Source organism: Parasteatoda tepidariorum, chromosome 9 (assembly GCF_043381705.1).
Source record: "Parasteatoda tepidariorum isolate YZ-2023 chromosome 9, CAS_Ptep_4.0, whole genome shotgun sequence".
Taxonomy (NCBI): Eukaryota; Metazoa; Arthropoda; class Arachnida; order Araneae; family Theridiidae; genus Parasteatoda; species Parasteatoda tepidariorum.
The window spans coordinates 43,204,124-43,223,266 of record NC_092212.1 but is presented as its reverse complement, the minus strand read 5'-3'; the positions used below and the strand labels follow the sequence as shown (position 1 = coordinate 43,223,266).

The following is a 19,143-nucleotide window of genomic DNA, read 5'->3' as shown; positions in this document are numbered from 1 at the left end:
AGGCTTTTGACAACATGTACGTACGTGGGTCATTCCAAAAATACATATCACTTTTGATAAACAGAAAATCAAAAAAAAAATTTTTTTTTATAAAACCAAAATGCATTTAAGGTGGTTAATTATATATTCAAAAATCAAAATCAAGCTTTAGCAGCGAACTTTTAAAAAATTATTAATCACTATACTTTAAAACTTAAACATATAAACTGAAAAATGTCTCCTGTGTTACCAAAATTTAAACTATCATCCCATATTTAAATAGAAAAATAAATAAGCAATTTTGCATTGGTTAAACTTAGAGGCGAATGTTCTTTTCTACAGATGAAGTTTTTTTATTTATACATGTATATCTGTCATTAAATAAGCAAATTATGTCCCCTGTGTCACCATTTTAATATTTTTACAACGTAAAAGTTAGCATAATTTCATTAAAAATACATTGATTTGAGACATTTACAGAATTCATTACAGATACCTATTAGACATTAAATATTTCTTGTTATCCTTTTATTGAAAGTGTTTTCCTTTTTTTTGACGTAAACATACATGTCAGTAACACAGGGGACATATGGTAACACAGGGGACACTAAAGTAACAAAGTGGACATACATATTTAGCACCAAGAAGTAAACAATTTAAAACGTCTTATGATAGATTTTATTTTTCATAAACATCAACTGGGTCATCAAATTGATAGAAAATTCTATTTCCTTTCATTTTTAAATTAGGATTTTTCAGAATACCTAATACAGAATCAAACTGAATGTAAGATGCACCATTCTCTTTCACTTGAAAGTTTTTACCACTGTCATCTATTGTTTTTAAAAACATAACCTTAATATCACCATCATCTTCTACATCACCTTGTGCTATTCCAACATATTTATATTTAGATTTATTCTTTTTTCCTCCCAATATTTGAATGAGTAGATATGTGCCCGCCGTAATATTTTTGCAATTGGGTTCTCGTGTTTGATGTTTTAGATTGGATTCTTTTAACGAATATAAATTATCCTCATCAGTAAGAATAGAATCATTGCTGCTTGATGAATAAATGTCAAAAACATTAAGTTTCTTATTATTATAAGGAAAATGTTTTTGTGTTACTGAGCTAAAAGTTTTCTGGTCCTGTTTTATTTCTGGATAGGCTGTAGTTATAAAATCTTTTGTGCCATAGCAATGACAAAATCCCCGTTGACTTAGTACTCCGCAAAAACAGCTAATATCTCTATAACGGAGATATCCACCCTTTTTTTCTACAATTAGCTGGTGTAAGGATCTTGTTCCTTTCAGCATAGGAATCTTTTCTGGAAGTGTTTTAGAAATTGCTTCAATTTCTTCTTCAGTGACGCAGAACAACTTTATCTCAGTGGATTTGCGCACACAATGAATAAACTGGTGTACATCCGTTATATCTGTTCCACATGCCACAATTCTATCAGCTATTCGCTTTAAGGTTCCACCGATTCCATCCGCTGCCCCTTTTCCATGCCCAGATTCAAAAAAGGACCATGTACCTCGCATAAAATCGTATTTGAAAAGCCTTTGACTGAATAAATAAAAATTATTTTTTTGTCTATATTGGGTGGAAGGACCATCAGAAAAAAAATGAAGAGTATCTATCTTAGGATCTGTTTCCTTAATCATTTTCAAAATGGGCGTTAAATGAGCCCATATGGCACTGGGGTTGTGCTTATAACTTGAGGAAACAGTGCTAAACGACACAGGTTTATTTTTTTCAATTCCACAGTATGTAAGACCAGTGTGTAAAGTTATTGAATTTTGTGATGCGCCGTAATGGTGGGCTTGTATTTCTTCTGATAATTTAAGGTTGTAATTTTCGCTGAAATCCACATGTATTGCAGCTTCATTAGGTTTCAGATTTTCAATACAGTCTCTGTAAGCTTCATATTGTTTTTGGATATTAAAAACATGTTTTTTGTAGAGGTCGAATTCTTTGATGAATTTGCTAGTTAGTGTAGAAACTGAAGAAGTCATAAACATTTTTGAAACCTTTTTAACACTTAGTTTCTTTCCCTCTTTTTCATACATCTCACTTTTATAATTCCATTCATTCCATTCTGCTTGTGCATCTGTATTTATTTCATTGAGAGGAACTTTCTTTCTGAAACAAGATGGACATGCTTTATACATGCAATCTTTTGAATCAGGGCTGCATACTGTCGCTTCAATTAGATCGCTAATGTTATTAGTTTGAATTATTTCTATTTTTTTAAGGGCAGTTATTTTAAATTTTACATTGCTGTGCAATTTGCATAAGCATGTGTTTCGTGTGTCAACTGAAGGTGACAAAACATAAAAGGGACGATTTGCAGCAAAAGAAGCATACGAGCACTTTCCACCTTCTTCAAGAAACTTTTTATGTAAGTTCTTTATTGTATCTAAAAGGTATCTTTTCTGATTCTTTTTTGAATACTTAGTTACAGTTTCCTTCTTTCCTGCAGTTGCTCTACTGATGTCATCTCTTATATAAAAATCTTGAATACTTTTATTTTTTATTGAATAGTTTTTTTGTTGAATGGCTTTGCGAATTTTGGATTTCAAACCTAAAGCTTCTGAAGCAATTTTTCTCATCAACCTGTACTTTTTTATCACTTTATTAGTCACAATATTCTTTAAAATTTTTTTCTTGTTTCTTTCTCGTAGACTTTTGTACTGTGATGACATGCAATGTGTTAGAGCATTGTATTTAAAAAGTTGTGTTGAAACATTTTGTATTTCAGGTGTATTAATTCCAGGAAAATTTGTTCTCATAAATTGTTTAGTTTTAGAGCGTGGAGTTAAATTACAATCTTCATATCTATTACTAATCTTTGCTCTATACACCCTTTTTCTTAATTTTTCTACCTTTTGCTTAATTTTTTTATTTTCTATTTTAAGATTTATGTTTTCCTTATAAAGTTTTGTTCTATCCCGCCTCATTTTTTTCCTTGCACTGCCAGTTAACTCTTTTTTTGCATTTGAAGTTAAAAGTGGTGAACTGTTTTGCTTTATGCGCTGTCTTTGTTTTGCTTTCTTTGTACGCCACTTTTTTCTTGCTAATCTATGTTCTCTTGCTGACATATCATTTGCCAATTTTTTTGTCTTATGATATCTATCACGAGCCTTTAACTTACATTCTTCTTCTTTATTTTTATCTAGTTTTCTTCTTTCTCTATAACGGCGTTGTTTCTCTGCAGCTGTTAATGGCATTATCTAAAAAAAGAACACAAAATTAAGAATAATCTCTCTATTATAGGAGTATAAAAAATATTTATGTAAGAATAGCTAAATAAAAACTTAATGGTCTTTTAAAGTTACACAACCAATTATTAGCTTAGAAATTCTGTTTTAAGTTTAAAAAAAAAAAATTTTGTTTCTTATATATAGATGTAAATTGTAATTATGCACAAAATTTATTGCCCAAGTCTAGGCCACTTAATAGCATAAAAAGGAATTTAAGTCTCCTGTGTTACTTTGTTATCCCCTGTGTTACCAACAACATGGTAACACAGGAGACAAGTAACACAGTGGACAAACTGAAATTTAAATTCTCTCAGAAGTTAATGTTTGTAGAGAAACATTACAAAGTTACATGGAACTTTTTTTAAAAAGTATTATTTATAATTTAAACATAATGGTAAAACCTCCCTACTGAGAGGGCGCTGTGAGCGCATCAAAAAACAGTGAACATGTAGACACGGAAGTGTCAAGTTGTATTAATCCTTTTTTCGTTATTAAATATTTGTTTCGTTATATTTGATTTGATTTCGCCGATGAATTATTTTGAACTATTGATATAAAACCACTGAACCTACCTTTATGTTGATTTGAACACGGAACACATAAAATAAACTAAAATTATTATTATTTATAGTAAAAGTTTAAGGTAACACAGGAGACATATAAAAAATACACCTTACCTCAAAAATCCTTAATTGTCCAATTTATTCTTCAAATTTCATTTCCTGAAAAAATGGCTGCCTAAAAAGAACACTAAAACCATAGGAGTGCATGAGTGGTTACTGTTGCCAACTTTTTTATAAGTATTTCTAGTTTAAATTTTAAAAATAAAATAGAGGTAACACAGGAGACAAATTTCTGGGACATACAAATTTTCTTTAAAAGAGATAAAAATACTGAAAACTAATTTTAAAAAAACAGCAAGGAATGATATTTAGAAACACTGGAAGATAGTAAGAACCCTGAATTTTAACTTAAAAGTCATATTATATAATATAAAAATAAAGAAAAATGCTAAATAAGTTGCTGGGACATTGCATTTTTCAGGATACAATTTTTCTAACCCAATTAGAACAAAAAAATTGCTAAGTAATTCACATTTTTAGAATCATATTAAAGGGAAAAAAATTTAAATTTATTATTTAATGATTAAATTTTGTTTTGGTACAAAATTATAAGANGGCTGGTATCTGATTCCGATATTAAACCCAGATCTTTCATAACACTCCATGCTATAGCAGCCGTGGCTCTGTTGAATACACCATATCTTTGACTGACAAGAACTGTCAAAATAGGGTTCAAACTAAGGTTGTTCTACTTTTTTTGGCAGAGCGCCAAATCCAGTCTGTCTCGATTGCGCATTGTGCAAGCAGTAAACAGTTATACAGAAAAGTACCAAAATGCGTCGAAATTTCCAAAATTAGATGCCGATGAGGCGGCAGAAGATATTAGCCTGTAATTCTAAAATTTATTATAGTTGTTGTTTTTAAAATATTGTAACTTTTAAGTGCTACCTCAAACCGATCAACGAAATCTGTGGTTATGCATTAATTTTTGTATTTTAATCATTTTTAGTCCAATTTTTGGAACTTTAGGCCCCTTGAGGCAACAGAAGATATCAACCCAGAGTTTTAAGATTCCGCTCCTTTTTTAATAATAGGAATTCACATCTTTTCCGCACTACCGCAGAAAGATATAAGAAATTTCGATTTTTTCGATACGCCCTAATATATATATATTTAAGTTGCCAGACATTTTTCGACCGGTGGGGCCACTATAGTTTCAAACGTTTTTACATTTAAATGTTATTTCAATAAGTAAAACTTTTAAGATACAAAATAATAGTTAAATATTTTTCCTAATAATGGAACAAACACTAAAGCTTTTCAAGACCAGCGCTCGCCTTCGAATGAGATAACCCATCGTCGACTGGTCGAATTCTGATCGCGGCTCTCCCCGACTACAATGCTGAAAGAGTTTTTAGTAATTGTTGGTTAAAATAACAAGTTTTTTGCTACTATAGAGGCTTGTTAAAATAACAGAGTAAAATAACGAAGTTTGTTTGTTAAGATTACAGTACTTATCTTCTTCAAAAACAGGCGTCTGTTTTTAAATAACAGTATTTTTGTGTGAAATTAACGGTTTTATTCTGGCACATTAGTTGCCAATTTTTTTACGTAACTATAGCATTTTTTTACAGTTAAGATAAATTATTCCCCATTGACGTAATTTGAACATTTAACTTCCTCTTGGGATCATAGCTGGAAATGGCTCAAGATTACAAAATCTAAAACATTTTTTTTCTTTCTGAATATGCATACATTTAATTCGATGAATTTTGTTTCTTGACTTTCAAAGTACTTTATGTGTAGCCTTTATCTGATACAGGGGAGCTCAAGAGTTTAGTCAAAAAGACGTTCAAAAGTTCAGGCCTCGAAACTGAATTTTTACATTCTGCCTTTCTGAACATATCTCTAAATTTTTTTTGATAAGTTTAAATATTTTTGAATAAAATTCGAAAATTCTGTTATCCAAAGACAAAAAATAATGTGCTTATAATTAATTCTTATAGTTTAATTTAACAATGACTAAAGCACTTTTTAACGATAAGGTATACAGGCTTTTGACATCATACGTACGTACATTTACTAAATTGTAACAATTTAAATGTGAATATCCAAAATTTAGATGAAATCAATTTAATAATTCCTTAGAAATAATAATTTAAAAAGTACTATATTTAATAAGAAAAATCTTTTATTTAAATTATTTCTCAGAAACTATTGAACATATTTATTTTAGTTTTTATATTTTTGCTTATAAAACTATTTTGTTTGACGTGATTTAAAAATTTAGATGCCCTTAGATTAAATATAATTTTAATCTTATAAAAACAAAAACAATCATTATATTAATAAAATATAAGTATTTTGTATAAATTATTTTTGTGAGAAGTTAAATCTGGACAAACGAGTTTTTCCAATAGTGCGCTGAATTGTATAACTTCGAGACGTTAGCTAAGGGAACATAAGACCTGCAAAAAACATTTTATGTGATTAATATGCTTCGTGCATGAAATATTTCATATTTTTTACCTTTTTCTTTCCGAAAACATATTAAGAACTCGTATATGTATCTTCTTTGTAAAATTATTTAAGAAAATAGTTTTTAAACGGAAAATACGCAATATCTTGTTGTTTCAACAGTATCTATTATACAAGGAACCTTAATATATATATTTATGACATATTTAAGTTTCTAACAAGTGTCTCAGATAAGATATCCTTTTAGTTATTTATATTAATGCGATCAGTTTTTCTTTCTTGCCCATCCGACACTTGTATAACACTTGTAGTCCAGGCATTACAGCTCAAAAATAGACGTTACCCGTAAAAATTGATTCGGGTGTTTATTTTTTGTACATTCATGATTTTGGGGGTGCTGATCACGAATCTGCAGTTACCACAAAAAAATTTCCAGTAAATATGTTTTTTTCCTGTAAAAAAAACTGGAAAACTCCTGTATTTTGGTTAAACATTCTTTGTGGTTTAAGATAGAAAACTTCTGATGGTCTGAAAACTAGAGAAAACATCTCACGAATTCTTTGCCTACAGTATGCCCTCAGGGTATTTAGATCATGAGTATTGAAATAATGACTGAAGCATTTGAATAACGTCTCTCTCAGTATAAGAGAATAATTAATAGAGGTCTGAAATTTGCAAAAAAGTCTCTACTGGTTCTAGGAATATATAGAAGAATAAATATTTTCCCCTCCTGAGGGGAGAACTCCTTTACTCCCCCTTACCTAATAATCGTATTGCTTCCTAAACCTAAAAAGAAATGCCCTTAGAAAGTTTTGAGTTTTAGAGATGGGCACTCGTAGAAGAAACTATTTTTGCTATTTATAAATAATAAAAAAAATTTGAGAAACCTCACTTTCCAAACTTTATTTTCGAGAAAATTGAAAAAAAAAAGTGAGCAAAATTCGTAGTTTTAGGAAAGTTCTTATGAAAATTGTGATTATTCGCTAAGTGTGGGGGTTAAGGGTTAAACCCTCTTCGCAGAGTCAGGGAATAAATTGAGGAGGATAGGTAAACTTACATGAGTGTTGTTGGAAGTTTAAATTGAATAAATATTAAAATAGATAAGCAAAAACTCAAAAATGGAAATGATGAAGGTTTGGGAAAATTATAGTTATTGAAGGGTAGAGAGAAAATACTCCCTGTAGGGGTGAACATATTTTTTATGTATTGCTAGATCCCACAAAATAGCTTTTTTTTTTTAGATTTCAAACTCCTATTGATTATTCTCCTCTTTCTTTTCTTCATTAAAATGCTGAGAGAAACGCTATTATTCCTACTCCTAATTCTTTTATTCATTACCCCAAGGAAACATTGCAGGTATATAATTTGTGGAAAATTTTCTCAAAATTTCAAATATGCTATCAGAAATTTTATATCTTAAACCAAAAAAAAAAATATTTCCAAAAAACAAACTGAGTTTTTCAGTTTTTCTTGGGAAAAAAATAGTACACAGAAAAAAATTTAGGACACAAAATGCGAATTCGTGTTCAGAACCACAAAAAACATAACTGTACAAAAATATTGCCCTTTTTTCCAGGTGAAATAATCAATTTCCTGGACTATTGCCATCGAAGTTGAAAATAACATGAAAACTTAATTCCCTTTTTGTCTTGGAAAACAAAGACCATGGTATTCTAATCGATGAGAGGGCTTTGCAAATTCTTCTAGAGCAATCATCATTAGATGCTAATACTTTTAAGATTACAACCATGACAAAATTATCCGTACCTCCAAAAAAACAACCAACCATTCCAAAGTGGATACGTGACGCGATATTCAATACCCTAAACCTGCGGTCGAGAATCTTTCTACTCCGTATCACATTAGGATATAGATCACACTTATCAGATAGATATCAGAGAGAACGCCAAGAAGAAATAAAAGTGGACGCCAAGAGCGTGTCCAGCGTCACAAAAATTCGCCAGCTCCTCGTACCCTTATGACCAAATAAATAGAATCAAAAGAATAGGGGGGAAAATTGCGAGAGAAAATAGTACAAGCTGGCCGTGAGTAACGGTAATGACCAATACGTGATTCTTGAAAGATTTGGGAGAGAAAAGGGAAAATTTTTCTTTCTTATTTACGGTCACCAGATACGTGATAAATTGGTCAAATAATAAGTAAGGGCTAACGGAGATTAAGGTGTTCAACAAGTATGAAAGTGTATCGATTTAAGATGTAATCTAGGATGATGTTCCTAATCTTCGTTTTACCTCTTGTCAACATTGTTTTTTTTTTCTCTATTGAAATGCAATGCTTCTGTAGCTTATAATGAATGATTATAAAAATACGAAAAAAATATTTTGCACTGTTTAACATTATTGTTGCAAGATTCTAAAATGTACGTATCGACTAGAAGCCGCAAAACTTTGCGGAAATTAACACTTTTAAGTGCAGAAAGTGAAAAAAAAATTCGGTTGAATTTAATCCACTAATTTAATTTTTTCTGCTAATTAAATTTTTTTTACTCGTTATTCGATTTTACTTCAATTTTTCTATATTAATAAGAATTTATCTTCATTGCTGAAAAAAAACCAATGTTGGCGAGCTTTGAATATCGCTGTAGATTGTTTACATTTGAATATGACTTCGCGTGAGCAAATGGAAATCCTCGACACTGCTATGCATCAACTTTCAACCAAAACAAGAAGTAGACTTTAAAATATATGTTTGAATAAGTTGTGTAATTGGAATAATAATATTTTACTATTTAAATCTCTGTCAACTGTATCAAGTCGTTTTATCTTGTATAATTTCTATCGGCTTCCGTTGTGCTAAACTTATTTTGTACTCGCCTTTATATTATCTCTGGTCTACGCTCATGTTTAATTACAAGCAAATTTTATTTTAAGAATAATGTATGTATATGCATTCCAAATTAATGATTCATAGCTAATATTGCATCGTAAAAATAACTTTGACTCTTATGCGTATCATATCTTACTATTGTAAATCTTAATGCTTCTGAATACAACAAAAAATTATGACACCAAACCAAATCCATTCCACCCCAAATAGTGTATAAGAATATTCTTGGGTTAGCGCAGCACTATTTTGGTGCAAAGTAGTTTCCTCTATTCTTGGTTTTCCTCTGAATGTAACCTAAATGCAGATTTGTATAACTCTTAAAGTTCTCCAATAATAGATCAATGAGTTTCCTTTTCTTTTGTGCTAGGTTCAAAATTAGAGGGACATAGAGTTCCATGAAGTTACATAAATTATTTATTACAATTTGCAAATTAATGTAAAATTTAGAGTAAAAAACAACTTTATTTTACTACTACAAACATGCAGGCACTTCATAACAGTTTATATGAGTAGTTTGTCTATTCAATCTGACAAAAAGATTGAAATTACTTAGTAAATAATAGACCACGATTAATATTCTTACGAAATGATTAAAGAGGATTGAAACTTACTTGATAGGATCAGTTTACCAATTTAAGTTCACAAGAAGACATTTTCCAATGCATTTCATGTAAATAAACTGTCATGTTGTCAATATTTTGAAGCTACACACTCATCTGCCTTAAAAATTACAATGGTCGAAAAGCCTTTATTTCTCGTTTTAAATTAGTCTTACCATCATTTTATGCAAGAATTTAGTTAAATGCTTTAAATATACAATAATTAATCACCAAATTTACAGAGCTGAGAAAAACACAACCTTTTTTACCATCGAGAGGCACATTAGAGTAAGCTTTATTAATAATTAGCGTTAAGATTTAACAACACTTTGAAGTGTAATAACAATAAACCACAACTTATACACTGTGCAATATTTATTGTACAGTATAAAAGTTGTATTACCAATCGTATGTTCTAAAATCATTACTATTATGTGCAGATATTTATTTGTGCATAATAGTAATTATTTTATTACATATTAGAACCATATACAATATAAAATCTCCTTTCAAAAGTTGCATACTTTTGGAAAACAAAAGCATCAAAAAATTAAATAAATTAAGATTTAATTAAAATAACTCTAAATATATTAACATAATTAATTTGCAGAAAGTAGTGTTGATTTATAAAGAGCTTGTTGAGAGTTTACCTTTATTTATTATCATTGTCTAAATACATTCATCATTATCATAGTTAGCCAGACAGCCTAATGTGAGCCAATGCCTTCCTCTGAAGATTTCTCCATGACGACTTCTAATTCAACTTTGATCTCCAATTCTTTTCATTAATTGCGAGAAAATCAGACTCCACTGAGTCAGCCCATCTCCGCGGCCTTCCCCGCTTTCTTGTTCCATTGGGTCTAAAAAGCAGTATCTTCTTTATTGTATTGTCATCACTCATTCGAATCACGTGAGCCATCCAATTCATTCTATTTATTTTTATGTGTTTAATAATATCAGGTTGTTCATAAATCTTGTACAGTTCAAAGTTAAATCTCCTTCTCCAGTTATTGTTTTCATTTACACCAAGTATACTCCGATTTTCATTAAGAAGTTCTTTAAAATGTTCATGCCATCGCTTTAAAATGTCTTGTTTATCAGTAATAATTTCACCAAATTTGTTTTTGCATAGACTAGAGGTCTGTTTAAAGTCCAATCGACTGCGGTTAACTTTCCGATAGAATTCTCCGCATTCATTAATGGATTTCAGATGTTCAACATCTTTAAACAATTGTTCATCAAAGACCCTTTTCTTTTGCCTAACGAGTTCTTTTTTTTAATACTTTATTTTTTTAAACTCAAAATAGTCAATTAAAACGTCATCTTCTAGTAATTAACAAATAGGAGAACATTTTTGACGAATAAGTTCGCATTGTTGCTCATTGAAACAAAAGAATTAAAACTGGTTTAAATGCAAAATTTAAAAATAAAACTGTTTTAAATATTAATAAATAAAACTAAACTCAAATTGAATGACTTAAAGTATTTAATTTCCAGATTTACTTGAAATGTGAACCAGTTCGAATGATTTAAAAAAAAATTGCATATCAAAAAAACTCATTTGAAATATCTATATATGACGAAGTAAAAAATTAATTACGAATGAAATTAAAATACTCATTACGAGAGCAATAATTAAATATCATTCTGTATCTTTCAAAATATTTAATTTTTACTTATTTTTATATACATTGGTTGCATATTAGATGAAAATGAACCTTTATAATTTCCTTTCGTTTTTTTTTTTATCACTCTCTTTTAAAAATAATCTCTACGCCTGTATATATCAATTTATGGCTGTGCTGCATTCAACATTTTAATTACTTAGAATTTTTATTATTTGTATTTACTTTATCAGTAATTAATTAAAAGGTACTGTTTGTTATTAAAAAAAGAAAACAAAGTGCTAAAACTTCGTAGCAAATATTTAGTGTAAGAAAGTATGTTTGCATTTGGAATGTTTCTTTTTTAATAAAATAGGTTTCCCAATTAATAATTTTGTAACTAATTGCGCTATTATTTAGTTACTAATTGCTCACGTTGAGTAGAAAGGAAATGAATTGTATTAACTTTTCAAGACAATTAATTTTTCAAATAGCAAGCTTTTGATTTGACAATGCATCTCTTTCATTAAGAATTCAATTTGATTTTTTAAAGAATATTTAATTGAAAAAAGAAATTAATTAAGATACTAAGAACATATTAATCAATAAAATGCTGCGCAAACTATTTTTATTTTAACATTAATAAAAAATAACTATGCTTAATTATCCTTTGTATAAGAAATTTATGTTAAAACTTTTACTACACGTTTGATTAATTATAAAATTTAAAAAAAATAGTCGAATTCTTAATAGCAGGGATTGAATTGTAGTTGCAGAAAAATAATAGCCACAATAGTTAGCATTTATGTACTTCATTTATATTTTAATTCCTTATATTTAATTATTGTTATTTGTTTTAAAATAATAAAATTAAATGGAATTTCCTAATACCTAATCTTTTCATAATTTATTCTATATATAAAAAATATTGAAAAATTTCATACAAGTTTTTTTTTTTAAATGTAAAAAAGCGATTTTTTTCATTGACATTTTACATAAATAATTTAATACGAAAATCTGAAACGTTAAATTAATTATTGATTGCTTATTGGATATAAATATGTTCATTACAAAAAATCCTAATCTCCGACTTTCTCGAAGCCCTAGGTTTTCACGGAGCACCTTCTGGAAACTGTTGCTGTATTGTGTTAATGAAATTACATAAGTAAATTAATATTTTTAGCTTAATATATCTAAAATAAGTAAAAAAAAATAACCGAAAAATCTAAATTACGATAAAAATCCAAAGTAGAAGTAGGAACTTACTTCAAATGATCAAATAAAAGAGGTTGCTAGGAAGAGTGTTTTTCTTTTGGAATGATTTGCCGAATGTCATGTTCAGAAAAATTTTCTTTTTTTTTTCTGATGCTACAGATCCTACCTAAACCTAACAGTCGACTATACTCGACTTCGATTGAGATAAATCTCAAAAATGTTCAAATTTTCAGGTTTAAAAAAAACAGTTTACGTTTTACCAAAATATCGATCACCAAACGCTTAACGTTTTTAAACGTTTTACATGTTGGGTCATAATTTAAACAGTTGAAGAAAAAAATGCATTAAGTTAAATTATATGTTACTCATACTGCACCCTATTATGTTATAAAGTGTACAAAGAATCAACCAACAAGCATAAATCAGCTTAACAACTTATTAAAATTGCAAAAAATTTTCCAGAAATAATGATGCAATAATGCGTCTACATTCTTTAGCGTACTTGAATTTAAAATATTTAAGCATTTTGTGCATTCGTATCTTATAATATTATCTACTATCACTCAAATTTTAAAAAATTAAACAAATTATTGCATCTATACTGTTAAAAAGTTTGGATCATGTTGCACTTCAACATCGTTCAGGTTTGCTGCGGCCGTTATATGAACTAATATAAAATGCATGAAAAAAACCAATCTTAAATAACTTTTGAACTAATACTCGGATCTTCACAATCTAGGACTCAATCTTAATGGTTAGAGAAGGAGACTTCAAATATGCTAACTAATTAGTGTAGGCGACATTTTAAGTTACGAAATCAAACACAAAAATTGATTTTATCTGAATAAGTATACCTTTTTTTCAACTGAGACCGATTTTTGACCCCCAAAATATAGGAAGTACCCACAATCTGGGAAATATGGTCCATATAGGTTGGTCAGGAGAGGGGTCAAAGATTTGTACCCCTTAATTTTAATTTAATTTTTTTCTGAATTTTGCTATATCTCGAAAACTTTTCAAGCGAATTGAAAAAAATTTCGCACACAATTATAAAATTCTTTTGTCTAACGATGCATGGGAGAAATAAATATCATTAAATATTTATTACTTTTTATTCCTTTATTTAATAGTAATCGAAGAAAGTTTGAATTGTTTGCATAATTTTTAAGTATGCAATTTTATATGACATCATACGAAATTTGAGAGAAATCGTTCGAATAGTTCCTGAGAAATTTAATTTCAAGAAAGTCAGGTACTTAAATAAAGTTTAAGTACCTGATACAAAGTTTAAAAAAGGCGTATATTTAGAAAAAAAGTCGTATTTTATTCAGATAAAGTACGTTTTTGTTTCCGATTTCGTAATTTAAAATATCCTTGCTCTAATTAATGAACATATTTGAGGTCACCGGAAATACAAGACTGCTTTAAAAATAATAAAAAACATAACATTACTGTCCCAAGTATTTATATCTTATTTATTGTTACACATAGGTATGTGAGCATGTGTGCTTTTTATTAAGCACTATTTTTTAAAAGATCTGGTCAAATTGAGTATTGCAAAGAAGCATTCATTGTAACGTAGATGTTAGCATGCTCAAATCTTTCCAAGACTTTTTTCTTGATATCTTTGTCTATCTGGTGTAGCTATATTTTGACTTGACAATGGCATATTAGCCATTTTTTGTTATGAACACACAAGCTTGCGTATGTGTGAGTAACAATAAATAAATAATTATTAATGCATTGATGCATCCGGTGGGCTACCTCCTCGCTTTTATTTCGGCATGATGGGGCAACCCTGATGCATAACAGTTGAGCTACAGATTTAGTTTTGCCTTGTCAAGATATTTGTTCATTTACAAATGCACATTTTCTTTAGTTTTAAAAGTTGGTAAATTTTAGTTCATTGTTTAAATCAGAAAAAAGAAACAATTAACCGATGAGAAACAGAGTTTAAAAGTGTTAACTAAATAAAATAGAACAGAAGTTATCTAACTGAACATTTTTACGTCATCTCAAACTATACTACTACTGTTAAATTTACCAAATTTTGACAAAAATTACGAAATTTTATCATATTTACTGCCAAACAGCATGGTAATAAAAATAATATTTTATTGTTAATATTACCAAAGGTTCATTTGCAAAGCTCTTCGGCAATATTTATCATGCTTTTTAGTGTTTCCCAAGAGAACGAAGAAAAAACGAAGTAAATTTTGCTATATTCTGGTTATTTTGATCAAAACTTGTTCCGTAGTGGACTGATAGCAAAGACACGGGTCCCAGTAGAACACCGAAGTCAAGCATCACTGGCTGCGGTCAGTAAGCGGGTAGGTGACCACTTTGATCAGTCTGCGTTTGGACAGAGGGTGCACGGTATCGGTCCTCGTTAAACTGTTTTACCGTAAAGTGCCGGCCTTTGTGCTAAGGTCGTCGGGCTACCAAAAAGGGGGGCCATCCTCCATAAAGAGGATCAAAATTGCGATGTTATGTCTTCAGATCATCCTCAGGGATGTTTTCCAGACCGTCGCCAATAGCCCATTGTGCAGCTGTAGTGCGACGTAAATAAAGTACTTACCTACATTTTCTCAATACATCTTATGGTTCAATATTGTATCGATTTTTCTTTGTGTGTATGTAACATAAAATCCGCCAAATGAATTTAATGAGTGAGGAAGTGCACACCTATGTGAGAATAAGTTGCTTAAAATATTAACCCTGTCATATTGAAAAACTACAACTGGATTAAGTTTTTTTTCCAAACCCTTGCAAGAAAACTTGGAAATATATTACCCAGCAAAATTGGATAACGAATCAGAAAAATCGAAATGTAAAAAGAAAAAAACGTCACCATCAGTATAAATAAGTATCACTCCGTTTGTTAAAAAAAATGTCGCTATGAGTCCTGAAACCTTCTGATTCAGTAAGGATAAGAAAAATAACTGCATTATTACTCTGAAAAAGAAAATGAAAAATAAGTAAGGTAATCCCATTTCTTTTTCTTTCATGTTTCAGAAAAGATAAATTCTCAATATTTCCCTAACATTTCTTTTATCACGATGCTTTGTCTCTTGAAAGAGAACTGTATTTTTTTTCCCCTTCCCTTTCAAACTTTTTTTTTTTTTTTGGAAAGTTTGAACTTTTTTCTTCTTTGTACTTTCGTTTTACATTGAGTAGTATTTTTTGTCTACTTGAATGATAAAAAAGTTTGACATAAAATGGGAAATAATGCGACAACAAAGTAAGCATGTTCAATTTGAAACTTTACGGAACATCGTGCGCCCTGCCAAATGATATGATGGAAAACAGGCGTGATGTTCCGCTATGCTTTTTTTATGTAGTTTTAGAAGAAACTGTCATGTAAATAAAGATGCACAGTAAATGTTTGATATAACGTCAAGCTCAAACGAGCAAATGGAATTGTCGTTATAGTGAGCTTGTCGTTACAAGCAAATAATACGATAATTAAATGCAATAGATTCTGAAGTTATTGATAACACTCAATGTTTATTTCCATAGTTAGTAGCCAAATGGTCATTCGTATATAGTAAGTCTCCGAAAAATTGCAAAAGTTTTTGCTTGGAAAGAGGAAGATAACTTGGACGTTGATCACCACACGTCTCTTTACAAATATGAACGGTTAATAGGCTTAACAGGAATTAAAGGGAAGTGATGTCAAAATGATGCCAGAAATAATTTACAATGTAATAGATATATAATTTATAAATAAAATACATTCTTTCGATCTTTCTTCCTCTAATTCTAGACTCAAACAGCAATTTATTTTCTTGGAAAAACAAAACTTGTCTCAATAGCAGAAGACCACACTGAGGAAAAAAAGAATGGTCAAAACTACCGGATTATGGTAAATTTTACCGTGTTCCTAGCTCTTTATAAACACCTAAAAGCTCTGCAATTTCAACCGAAACGCTCTGGTAATGGTTTTGGTAACGTTTACAAAAAAATATTGTTTTTATAATGCGTGTTAAATTTGGTAAATGTGAAAAAATTTGGTAATTTTAAAATGATACCTTAGAGCATGGCATTGGAACCACACTGTTAAATGTACTTTCCACTTTCGTATTTTTTATTCGTTGCATGGTAAAAAGCACTATAAATTTGAAAAGCTAGAACTTTCGGTGAATCATTGCCATATGAACAGAAAAATTAACCAATATTGGTGTAAATACCGCATAGTTTAGTTTCATTATATATAGAAGAATTACGTTTTTTTTACTAGAAATATTATTACCATACAATATTGTAATTTTGATAAAATTGTTTTTGTTTGTGTAGTAAATTTTACTCGTTATGAAAAAAGAATTTTCCTTTCTTTAATATGAGATTTTTGGCGGTGACTTGTAAATTTGTCATTATAGCGGACTTCTGTCGTACTTGTTATATCAATGTTTTACAGCATTTAACTGTATTACGTTAAGGAGGGTATTTCGTAGTGACTGACCTTAATATGCATTTTTGATGCCTTATCGAAATTATTTAAGACGAAAAGTATGCACATTGAAGGTCACAAATTTTATTTTATTTTATAACCGGCGTTGGATAGTCGATTTATTTCCAAGTTTACGATTATCAATTATGAACTCTGTAGCCATGCAATTTTGAACCCGACTCAGAAAACAAGGGAACTCTTGTATCGAGCATTGGGACAAACTAGCTTTTATGAACGGTTTTTTAATGAAACTAACCCGCATTTACGTTACATTTAGAGAAAAACCATGAAAACCTCCTATATTTAGCCTTAAGGCAAGGGGATTCTAACCAATTGTCCGTCTACCACTGAGGATATTTTTACATCAACATTGCCATCTGTGTGACTCAGGAGCAGAATTTGTATCAACCAGACACCGATGGGTTTCCGAACCTGGGGCACCTTTTAGGACACCTATCTGAGTCACCGTGGCTCCAGGGTTGCTAACCAATGATTTTTTGTTCCGTTTTTCGTTAAATACTGTCATAGTTTTAGCCCGTAAAAGAAGAACTTTGAGGAAATAACTTAATAAAATATTATGAATGCACTGCGTTGCGGTTTATTGCCGAGCCAGCATTAAAATTCGCGAGTATCTCTATAAATTCATGCCTCATCTTTCTTCAATGTTTTTAAAAGAGAACATTTCAACCAGTGACGACATCGAATTAGCGGAAGTCCATTAGAGAAAAAATTCCTATTTTGAAATAAATTGAAAAATCAATTGAAGTTCTCTGAGCATTGATGTATGTGTAGCTGAAATTAACTATAAAAATTCTGCTTTTAGCGGCAGATATTAGATTCTTCCCCATATCCTGTATTGGTCCGATTTTATATTTATATTATCCGCTGAAGAACTTTTTTCAGTCTATAAGATTTTTTTAGAACTGCTATGTGTATTTCAATGACATCATATTAAAGAATTTAATTCTAAATTGAAGTAACAACTTTCATTTGATTGCCAAAAAAGGGTGTAAAAATCATATGAAATTTTAGATAAAGAAAAATCGGTTTTGAACCAAATTGCCATTAACTGTATTAAGTCAAGTTTAAGATATTAAAAGTCAAATAAAATAAATTTAAACTATTCTCCTTGCGTATATAATTTAAATTTAAATTGCTGAAACTGTATTTTTATTTGTTTTTCATAAATTTTAAAGTTAACTGCTTCAAAATCAGTAAATAAATTAGGAACAGGAGTCGAAATTATGACGTGGGAGTTTTAATTATTAAAACTTTGAAAAGCTTGATAATCATTAGATTAATAAACTCAATTTTATCATAATAATATTTATTATCCGCTGCTTTAATTAAACAAGGAAGGTAATAAAATAAATAAATTTAATTAAAATAGATTTGGAAGCTTTAAAGATATTATACTAAAACAAAAGTATATTATAGTTAAACAAATATGTAACATGAATTTTTCAGTTAATTTTAACCTTATAGAGCATCCATTAATTTGTCTTTCATGAGTCTGTTTATGAATTGTGTCATTTTAATAATTTATGAAATTAAAAATCAAATTTGTTCTAATGCATTTAAGACACTCTAGAACAGTGGTTTCCAACTGGCGGCCCGGGGGCCGCATCCGTCCCGCGGAGCTTTTTTGTGTGGCCCGCGAACTAAAATATATTAGTTGTAATTTTTTTGTGGACAATTTTCATAAAGAAATCTATATGGGTTTAAAATACTTTTCTCGTTAATAGAAACCTAATTTCTTCGTTTCTGTGAAATTTATCATACCAACGGTAAAAAAAAAGTTTTTCTCAGGTTTTGCATCCAAGAAAATATTTATTCAAATACAAAAATAATCGTGTATGTTGCTCTTTTTTATTTAATTTTTTTTTTTTGTATTTTGTGAATATAATTTAGCATGTGTGTATCAGAAATTTTCTCGAAGAAATTTTCCGATTAAACTTTTTGAAACCACTCATTTTGGACGAAAATATTTACACACACATTTGTAAATTTTAAATTTAAAGTGTAAATATCTATTCTCTGGTGGTTGCAGCAGACAAACCTCAATTTTCTCATTGAACATTTTGTGTGCTACTATGTAAGTTTTAATACCAACCTTTTTAAAGTTTTATATCTTAACAATT

At 29.6% G+C, this 19,143-nt stretch overlaps 2 protein-coding genes across 2 annotated transcripts in view; one reads left to right on the top strand and one right to left on the bottom strand.

Moving 5' to 3' along the window:
* LOC107439425 (thrombospondin type-1 domain-containing protein 7B) overlaps window positions 1-19,143 on the top strand; it is a 484,164-nt gene that overhangs the window by 80,043 nt on the left and 384,978 nt on the right. The gene's annotated exons all lie outside the window — the stretch shown is intronic.
* Window positions 161-4,295, bottom strand: LOC122271108 (uncharacterized). The gene is made up of 2 exons (XM_043051190.2): window positions 3,924-4,295; window positions 161-3,216 (listed from the first exon to the last, which is right to left on the bottom strand). Exon 2 carries the CDS (start codon window positions 3,211-3,213, stop codon window positions 658-660), a length of 2,556 nt encoding a protein of 851 aa, XP_042907124.1. The 5' UTR covers window positions 3,214-3,216; window positions 3,924-4,295; the 3' UTR covers window positions 161-657.

What these genes read in the sequence shown, in the direction of transcription:
- LOC122271108 (XM_043051190.2), bottom strand. Translation starts at nt 3,213, where the DNA reads ATGCCATTAACAGCTGCAGAGAAACAACGCCGTTATAGAGAAAGAAGA.